Source organism: Phragmites australis, chromosome 11, assembly GCF_958298935.1.
Source record: "Phragmites australis chromosome 11, lpPhrAust1.1, whole genome shotgun sequence".
NCBI lineage: Eukaryota > Viridiplantae > Streptophyta > Magnoliopsida > Poales > Poaceae > Phragmites > Phragmites australis.
Genome location: NC_084931.1, coordinates 27,621,199 through 27,630,656, shown reverse-complemented (window position 1 = coordinate 27,630,656; position 9,458 = coordinate 27,621,199). Strand labels below are relative to the sequence as shown.

General features: G+C 44.4%; 2 protein-coding genes across 2 annotated transcripts; one reads left to right on the top strand and one right to left on the bottom strand.

The window, feature by feature from the left end:
* Window positions 1-269: 269 nt before the first annotated feature.
* Window positions 270-1,167, top strand: LOC133885144 (cytochrome b561 and DOMON domain-containing protein At5g47530-like). The gene has a single exon (XM_062324799.1). It carries the CDS (start codon window positions 362-364, stop codon window positions 965-967), a length of 606 nt encoding a protein of 201 aa, XP_062180783.1. The 5' UTR covers window positions 270-361; the 3' UTR covers window positions 968-1,167.
* A 6,922-nt stretch (window positions 1,168-8,089) lies between these two features.
* Window positions 8,090-8,696, bottom strand: LOC133883843 (histone H4). Its single transcript, XM_062323228.1, has one exon. It carries the CDS (start codon window positions 8,609-8,611, stop codon window positions 8,300-8,302), a length of 312 nt encoding a protein of 103 aa, XP_062179212.1. The 5' UTR covers window positions 8,612-8,696; the 3' UTR covers window positions 8,090-8,299.
* Between the last annotated feature and the right edge of the window lie 762 nt (window positions 8,697-9,458).

The window sequence follows — 9,458 nt, the reverse complement described above, 5'->3', positions numbered from 1 at the left end:
GCTTACATCATGGAGAGGTGTCAAATTACGGCCTATATACGAATTGACTTATTGACATCAGCAGCGTTCACGTTTGTCGTAACCGTTTCGTCCGGTGTCCTAGCCGTCCAGTCACGGAAGATCAGGCTGCTGCGTAAATCACACCTGCCAATTGAACTACTTGATGAAATGAACGTGCCTTACAGACATTTCCAAGCAACTTTCATCTTCCCCAACAAACCCGAGGCGTTTTGTTAAACTATCGTTTCCTCTCTCCAGCCCTATATATGCATCGCTACTCACATTGTCATCATCAAAGCCAAAGATCAAATTCAAGCAACCAACGTACAAAATCTAAGCTTCTGTCCCAAGATCGATCGACATGGCAGGTGCTGCTCATCATCCCTCTCCTAACAACATGTTCATCTCCCTCCTCTTCCTTGCAGCCATCACCTGCTCCTCCTTTTCTCCCAGCAACGCGCAATCTTGCGCAAGCTACACCTTCTCGAGCAACCAGCTCTACGCCTCGTGCGCCAGCCTGCCGCAGCTCGGCGCCACGCTGCACTACAACTACACGGCCGACACCAACACCGTGGCCGTCGCTTTCCGCGCGCCGCAGAGCAAGGCCGGGTGGGTCGCGTGGGGGCTCAACCCCAACGGGACCGGCATGGTCGGGTCGCAGGCCGTCGTGGCTTTCCAGCACTCCAACGGCAGCCTCGTCGCGTACCCGACATTGCTCGACAGCTACGTGCCGTCGATGGCGCCGGCTGCACCCAAGAACCTGGGCTTGCCGGTGTCGGACGTGGCGGCGGAGCACGTCAACGGCAAGGAGATGGTGGTGTACGCGACGGTGGCGTTGCCGGGGAAGGGGAGCAAGTTCAACCACGTCTGGCAGCAGGGGACCTCGGTGGTGAACGATGTGCCAGCGGCACACCCCACCACCGGGGACAACATCCTCTCCACGGGCACCATCGATTTCAGCGACTGATGTTGAGAGACACACACGTTTGTGTTGTATACGTGTTCGATCGGGTGTTTGTTTGTATATGCACGTATGCATATAGGCTTTTCATACACGGTTAATACCTATATATTGCCGCATAGATAGTCGCTCCCAATAGTGATATATGGAGTACACGAGTAATAAATATTGTATGTGCTTGCGTGAGAATCAAAATATTTACATTACTTCTGTGAGCAAATGCATTTACTCGAAATTTTTTAGCAAACATGTGAAAATGAAACTACGCGCCATCAAACATTTTCATGCAAACTTTGACATTTAGCTGCCAAAAGGTTACAAGATAGAATCGCAGAAGTTTTCGCAGCAAAAGCAAAAAAAACATGCAGTATGCCACGACCAGATTGTCTCACATTCCCGACCATATGGCATTGTCTTAATTTTCTAGATCACATAGTATCAGTCGAGATATGACGAGGAAGACATAATTTGTCTTAATCTTCTAGATCACATGGTATCAGATATGATGAGGAAGACATAATTCATGTCATAAATAATACTTTGTAGTGGCAAATTATGTCTTCCTCATCATTCACGTCATCTTCAATTCATTATTGTTCTTCTATATGGGAATCTTCAGTTTGCTGCATCTTGAGTCGTATCCAAAAGGAGAGGAGAGAGTGTGTGTTCTCTAAACGTCACATACAACCACTCCAACTCCAGCAGAACATTTAGGCTTGATTTAAGTGGCACCACAAAATTTTAATTATTTCATCAACATTTAAAATTTGGGGCCATAAAAGTATTATTTATTTTAGATATGGTTGTTTACTATTTTGTCAATCCGAAAAATAATCTTATGATACCTGGTCTCACATATTCTTAAGGTAAACCCGGTTTATAGTGTGATGCGTGGCTTAAGTAACCATAAAACTCGTGGCTGAGTCAATGGAAATCATAAGTGACATAACAAGGAAGAAAATTACCTGCCACATGGTGAATAAGATCTAGCTTTTCAAACGCATGAGAGTAGGTCTCTCGGGATTATCTACGTGTGAATCCAAGCTGAATCTATCGGGGTATTCCTACTTTTCAGGTGTCTTGGTTACTCTCAATTGCCCAGGACTTCAAGTTACGCACACAATTGAAGACACATGCATCGTTTATGCATTTAAAAGCGAGTGCAACACAAGCTTTTGAAAGTAAGGCCTAAGGCCAAATGGCTAAATTAAGCACAAGAAGGACGAGAAACCAACATGAATGGAGCAGGAATAATGTAACAATATGAAACCAACATTCCTGAGATCCTGAATTTTCAAATCGATCAATTAGTGCTCCACTGAATGAACAGATCAACCAGTTTTCCACTAGCAACTGTATATATGTTTCACGCATACGGAATCAATCTAGCATACAGTAATCCGAAGAAGTAAAAGAATATAGCATAATAAAAGAAAGATTTGTATACACAAAATTTACAAGATGATCATGTAATTTTATAAATGAGGAGAATGATGAGTACATAGATAGGAGGGTGAAAGGGACCGTATCGTTCAGAGTTAATCGTCCGTAGCAGCGCTGCGAAGATGATCAAAATGATGATCGATTTGTGAGAAAATAAAAATAATTCTCGTATAGTAACTTGGTATAAAGATAGCGCAATGAAGGTGACCTCCGTGGTAGACGGTGGTGGAAACAACATGCGGGCGACGGTGCACCCTCTCCAGAAAGCCGACGTTGTGGTCAAAGTGCGGGAGGCGGCACACCCTTTGAAGAAACCCGACAATGAATATAGAAGACAAATATTAGATGTTTAGGTGTATAAGGAAAATAATGAGAGATTAAATATATTTTTGGAATATATAGAAGATAAATATTGGATGTCTAGATATGGAAGATAAATAATAAGAGATTAAATGTATTTTTGAAAGGAGAAATATGATCCAACTTTGCATGATGACTATTTGATCAACTCGAGTAGACGGTGTAGATCGATCGGATCTGTCATAACTCGTGCATTTTATATGAGTATATAAAATGCACAAGTTATGGCAGATCCGATCGATTTTCACTGGACACCCTAGTTGATCAAATAGTCATCGTGCAAAGTAGGATCATATTTCTCCTTCTAAAAAATATATTTAATCTCCTATTATTTATCTTTTATATCTAGACGTCTAATATTTTCCTATCATATATTCACTGTCGGGTTTCTTCAGAGTGTGTGCCGCCTCCTATGTGTTACCTACAGCGCCGGATTTCTCCAGATGGTGCTCCGTCCCCCGCACTTCACCTACAACACCGGCTTTCTGGAGAGGTGTGTCACCACCCGCACATCGCATCCACCGCCTTCTACTATGGAGTCTGTCACACTATCTTTATACTAAAGTACTATGCAAGAATTTTTTTATCACCTCATAAATCGGTCACCATTTTGATCCAACTCACAGTGTTGCTACGAACGGCCGAGATTTTTACTTATTTGGATTGTTATATCCTAGATTGATTACATGTGTGCGAAACATGTGTGCAGTTGCTAGTATGAGTATAGATTACAATTTTATCATTTTTAATGGCATATGCTTAATTAGTACTCACTGCATTCAAGAATGTATGGCGTATTTTGTTATGAAAGAATTTCAAAGGAATTGTTCAGAAAAAGGTATAATCTCTAGTTGCAAACAAGGTTATAGTTTGCTAAATAAATAGTTGAATCTACGCTAAACTAGGTAAATAAGGTGGAATGCATGACAGTATGTTTAATAATAACCGTATCTGTTTCCTAGAGAAACATATATAATAATAAAATCCCTTTCTGAGGGAAAGTCAAGGTGTATGGTCTACTGATAGCTATATTGGTATATATTGCGTCACCCAAATTCATTCATCATATGCAAAAAAAATAAAAAAGATTTCGTATCTTTATGGAATTTCCATCTTTCAGAACTGAAGTGAGATCAATTCGATAACATATTTCATTTCTTTTGTTGCAATAACGCAAAGTCTTGGTAAGAACCTTCTAGTTAGCAAAAACGAATGCAAAACAGAGTAAGAGTGAAAAACACAGAAATAAGATAGAGTAAAAAGTAGAAAACTATAGAAATACAAAACACTGTAATAGAAAATTTAGACTGTTTGGATCATCGGAACAGAGAGAAGAGCTAACATTCTTTCCCTTGGCTCGGAGTGGGTGTCTCCTTTCCTCCATTTTGTACAAGAAATCAAGACTTCCCAGAGAAATGGGGAGCTTCAATTCTTCATTCCAAATGTTGTGTGACGTCGGCAAAACATAGGAACTGATTTCCTTTAAAATTCCTCTGTGAAACCTCCAATCCAAACGGAACCTAGTTGTTCTAAAAGAAATCAGTACTCTGACCCTATCACATGACCACATCAAGTGGGCCATTGCTCCCCGCCTAATTATCTAGCTGAGCTCTATGATGAGCCACACGTGTCCTTAATCTCTGAACACGTTTTTCTTACAGGAAACCCCCTAGTACCTTATTTATTTCAACACGAAGAAGAGAAAATTCAGATTTCATGCCGTTTTTGTGGCTAACACCTCTGCAGCAAACTTGCGGGAGTAGACCTAGGCAACAAAAAAAAAAAAAAAAAAAAAAACACCGGAACCGAACCGAACCACAGAAATTGCTGGGTTTATTTTTGGTTGGTTCAATTCTTGTTTCCATGCTACTCGGTGGTCAGTGGTCAGTTCGGTTGTCATGTGTCAAAAACCGAACCACCCAAAGACCGACTCATCATCCCGTCTCACGGTCTTAGGCGTGATCGATCCATCTCAGGCTTAGGTGCTCAGCCACTCCCCCCAATGGCCTAGCCCGCCCAAGTGGCCCACTCCCCCCGACTCCCTGACGGCCCGCACCCAACTGGTAGCAGCCCCTGTAAACCGTAGCGCTAGCGACATCGTGCATATGCCTCACTGACTCACCCCATCACCCGTGAGAGGTCGCGACCCCGATGGAGGGTGCTAATGCGTGAGCACGTGCGAGCAGCCTAGCTCGCGGACCTCCCGACAAGCCCCCACTTCTTTCCATTTTTGGAAAAATTTCTCCCCCATGACTTTCCTTTTTTGGAAAAATTTCTCCCCCATGACTTTCCTTTTTTGGAAAGTTTTCCAAAAATCTTTTTTGGCTCAAAAGTTTTGAGAGAAAAGTTACCGAGAAAAAGTTTTTAAGGAAGAAAAGTTTTTTAGGAAAAGTTATAGAGAAAAGTTATCTGTGGGCCGCGACTTAGGTTGTTACGTGGTCCGCACTTGTTGCGCGAGTTGGGCCACTAGCGGGCGCGTGTGAAACAGGAATTTCGAACCCCGACCCACAGCACCCGCCTATCTCCTAACCAAGCCGTCACCGCCCACCCACCTATCCGACGCCGTCCGCCGCCGAAGTGTCGGACGCCGTACCCCATCCCTTGTGCCTACCACATGATATCGACACGCCATCAAACCCTAGTTGTCAGATGCCGCCCTGGCCCCAGCAGAGAGCAGACGAGCACGAGCTAACCGACGCTCGAGCCACGAGCTCGAGTAGACCAGTCACTAGACGAGCATTCCTAAGATGGTTAATGGGTAAGGGTACCGCACTTCCATATTTGTCACAAATTGTTCATAGTTCATGCTGCTTGTTGCATCAGCACTTGTTCTGTTACTTGTAATGTTGTTCATTACTGGCTTATTGCCGCTTGGATACTCAGAGACTAGAGAGTTGAACTGATCTAAAACTGAATTAGTGAATACAATTTGATCTGAAATTCAGTGAAAACCAAAAACCGAAACCAAACTTGGTGGTTTTCCAATGTTTTCTATTGTCGAGAATTTATTCCTGACAATGTATCCGGAAAATAACGAGGTTACTTTTGTGTATCAGAAATAAAAAATGAAGTAAGGTACACGCAATGTATACAGGTTCGGGCCTCCTGTTGGAGTAATACCATATGTCATGTGTGGATGATTATGTATATGTATTCATCTGAGTACAGGCAATGTTGCTAACCTATTATAAGGAGTAGATAGGATCTAATCTAATCTAGGATTAAAGTCATCGAGTTCCTCTTGGGTCAAGGTCATGATGCTTGTCTCGAGTAGCTGAAAAAAAGAGCCTCCCCTACGAGATCTGGGTCCCCGCCTTATATAGGGGTGATGTACCGCCTCTTATCCATCTGTAGTCAATAAGAAGTCCTTCTTGTAGCCCAAGTAGATAAATGTATTATCGATACTAGTGTTCTCGAGTTGGGTAAGCAATCGAGGCTTTCTTAGTATACACCTTCTAGATTCTGAGAGTATCAGATATCGCTGATTTGATTCTGTAATATCTGGAGTTGTTACGTATGCACATAGTATGTCTCGTCCGTATATGGTATACTCTCTATACGTATATACCCTATAGTTAGATATTCGGCAATAGTCTCCTAACTCTACTCAGTAAGGAGGATTTCTGCAAGCGTCTACTCGAGTACCATCAAGTTCAAGCTTGATCGAGTAAGATAGATCAAACTCGCAGTTGAAATAATCAAACAAGAGGATGCTCTATTTCGAATATCGAATGAAAACAATTTTGAGTCGAGTGCACTGCTGTTATCCGCACTCGAGACTCAATATGGGCCAGTAATATTAGACTCCTCGATGTCCATATCTGAGTAGAGTTAAAAAAAAAACATTCAAAGTTTGAAATAATGGGTATAGACGCATTAAATACGATCAAAGATGCATTCTCGAGTTAGATAAGCAATCGAGGCATTCTTAGTATACTCCTTTTAGATTCCAGGAATATCAGATACCGCAGATACGGTTTCGTAATATCCGAAATTGTTAAGTATGCACACGGTATATCTCGTCCATATATATTACTCTCTATAAGTACATATCACATAGTTAGATATTCAACATTTATCATCTTCGGTTTGTATATTCTGAAAACCAAATTGTTCATAAAAAAACAAAAAAAAAAGAATGCCCAGGCCTAGCCGGGAGCCCCACGCGCACGGCGCACCCCCGCCCTAGAGGCTCCATCGGAAGTTCCGAAGTGGAAATGCAGAAATAGATAAGGCTCCATCAGAAATTCGGAACTATGCCATTAGTCACCAACACACCAGCAAGACCAGGTGTCCGAATAATGTTTTCTTAACTCATGGACTTAGCCAAAACGTAGCAAGTTGCAATGCTGTAGTCATATGCAAGTATAAATTACTTGAAACACAAAATACAAATTGCTACAAAAGTAGATAACTGCAGTTGATTGACTTTGTGGCCTTTCTTGTGCAGAGCATCATCTTGTGGAGCTGCCAGCACGTGACGGAGCCCGGACTGGTGGCGCTGGTGAACAAGTGCCGGCGGCTGGAGTGCATCAACGTCGGCGGGATGCCGGTGCTGCCGGAGAGCTTCATCAGCCTGCTCTCCGTCAGCCCCGTCTTGCAGATCAGGTCCATCCCGCATATCCTCAATGCCAGGATGCAAGTCTTTTGATCCATGGAGAAGAATATCAAGCCTGCCATGTCTTGCTCTGATCAAAGGAGATTCATGAAGGGAACATATACGGGCTGTTGTTTGTGTTGGTGCCTTAGGTTCCTTGAATTGTTGTCTTGACGATATCTTGTGCATATTACCTGTACAGTGTCAGTGTGCTACACAGAATAATAATTTGTACGGTTGTTCCACAGCAGATAGTGGCATGAAGGGCATGTGTTTTGTGTGCTATGCAAAATTCCTTTACGATTTATCTCTCAAGCTGCTGAATGCTGAACGGTTATCAACTCATCACAGATTCACAGATGGATTGACCACAGTCTTCCTTGGAGACCATGAAGATTTCCATGCAGAAGACATTCAGACATAAAAACGTGTCACCAACTATTTCTGGGCTCTTTTGCAACTATATTATCTCAAAAAAAAAACTCCCTTGCAACCCACTAGTTAACCTATAAACACTAGCTCAATCAAAAACTGAAGGGACGAGCAAATCAGATATTGCAGGTAGCATAGTAATTGCAATCAAACAAACACCAGAGCATACTTGAGACCAAGCGCAGAATAGAGATGCAAAACAAAGAACTGCAAAGAATTCGTTACTAGGCATGAAACCAAGAGCACAAGCAGCACAACCAGTTTGCACAACAAAACCACATGATTCACAGAACATGTTTGTAAACAACCTTGTTTAATATCTTGTTTACGGTCGCACAGAACAAGCTTGATTTCGAACATCAGATGCAAACCTTATTTACTTTCTCACGATTCAATTAAACCTACTACAGCCAATGATGAACTAAACAAGCGAGTCTGAAACTTTCTTGACCGCAAGACTTGTGAGCACGGCCAGACAACTTCGGAGGAATCGAGGGCGCATCAGCCTAGCCGCCGAAGCCGTAGAGGGTGCGGCCCTGGCGCTTGAGAGCGTAGACGACGTCCATGGCGGTGACGGTCTTGCGGCGCGCGTGCTCGGTGTAGGTGACGGCGTCGCGGATGACGTTCTCGAGGAAGATCTTGAGCACGCCGCGGGTCTCCTCGTAGATGAGCCCCGAGATGCGCTTCACGCCGCCCCTCCTCGCCAGCCGCCGGATCGCCGGCTTGGTGATGCCCTGGATGTTATCGCGCAGCACCTTCCGATGACGCTTCGCGCCGCCCTTCCCGAGCCCCTTGCCTCCTTTGCCGCGCCCCGACATTGCTGCCGACGGTCAGGTGGGTGGTGATTCCTCGGAGGAGTGAATTGGAGGTGAGATCAGTGCTTGGAGTGGGGAATGGGAGAAGGAGGGGGAGGGGATTAAAAGGAGGCGACAGGTGGGAGGAGGGCTGTGCCTGCCGTTCGATGCGAGAGGGAATGAACGGGTGGGATCTTGAGGCGGGAGGGATGCCGCGGATCGGTGACGTGGCGTGAGGCGCGGATCGGTGAAGTTGGCAGGGCGGTTCTGAAATTTCGTATCCCGAGGCGCGGTATCTAAGTTTGGACGTGAATTTTCGGTGCATGTCGCGCTTTTGTGTGTTTTATTTATTTATTAGATAATTTTTATTAATATAAAGTATTAGTTTTGTCATGTATCCTCCTTTTCAATCCCACCTTGTACCTAATCTAATAAAAAACTTGAAAAAAACAAGATTGACTAGCCTAAACTAATGAAACCCTACTACACTGAACTGCCGCCACACCACCCCTAGGCCCAGACATGCCTCCTCCGCCACCTCTCCCTTCGCCCATCACGAACTTCGACGGGCACGGTTGGGTGGCACAGGCCGCATGTGCCTCCCCGTCCTCCCGCGTTGTCCCCCGCTACCACATGTGCCCCCTCCACCACTACCACATGTGCCCCCACCTGCACTCCTCTGCTTCCGCTTCATATCCCTCCTCCTTCTGTCGGTCGGTGGTGCGGGACGGGGTCAATGTTAAGTGCTACGCTCACTCATCTGTCATTGTTTTTTTCCTCCTTATCTAAGTGCGCAAATGAGCGTGGATGCGGGCGTAGTGATGGAGAAGATCCTTACGGCGAGGCTTCTTAGGACGCGGGGGCTCTTCGG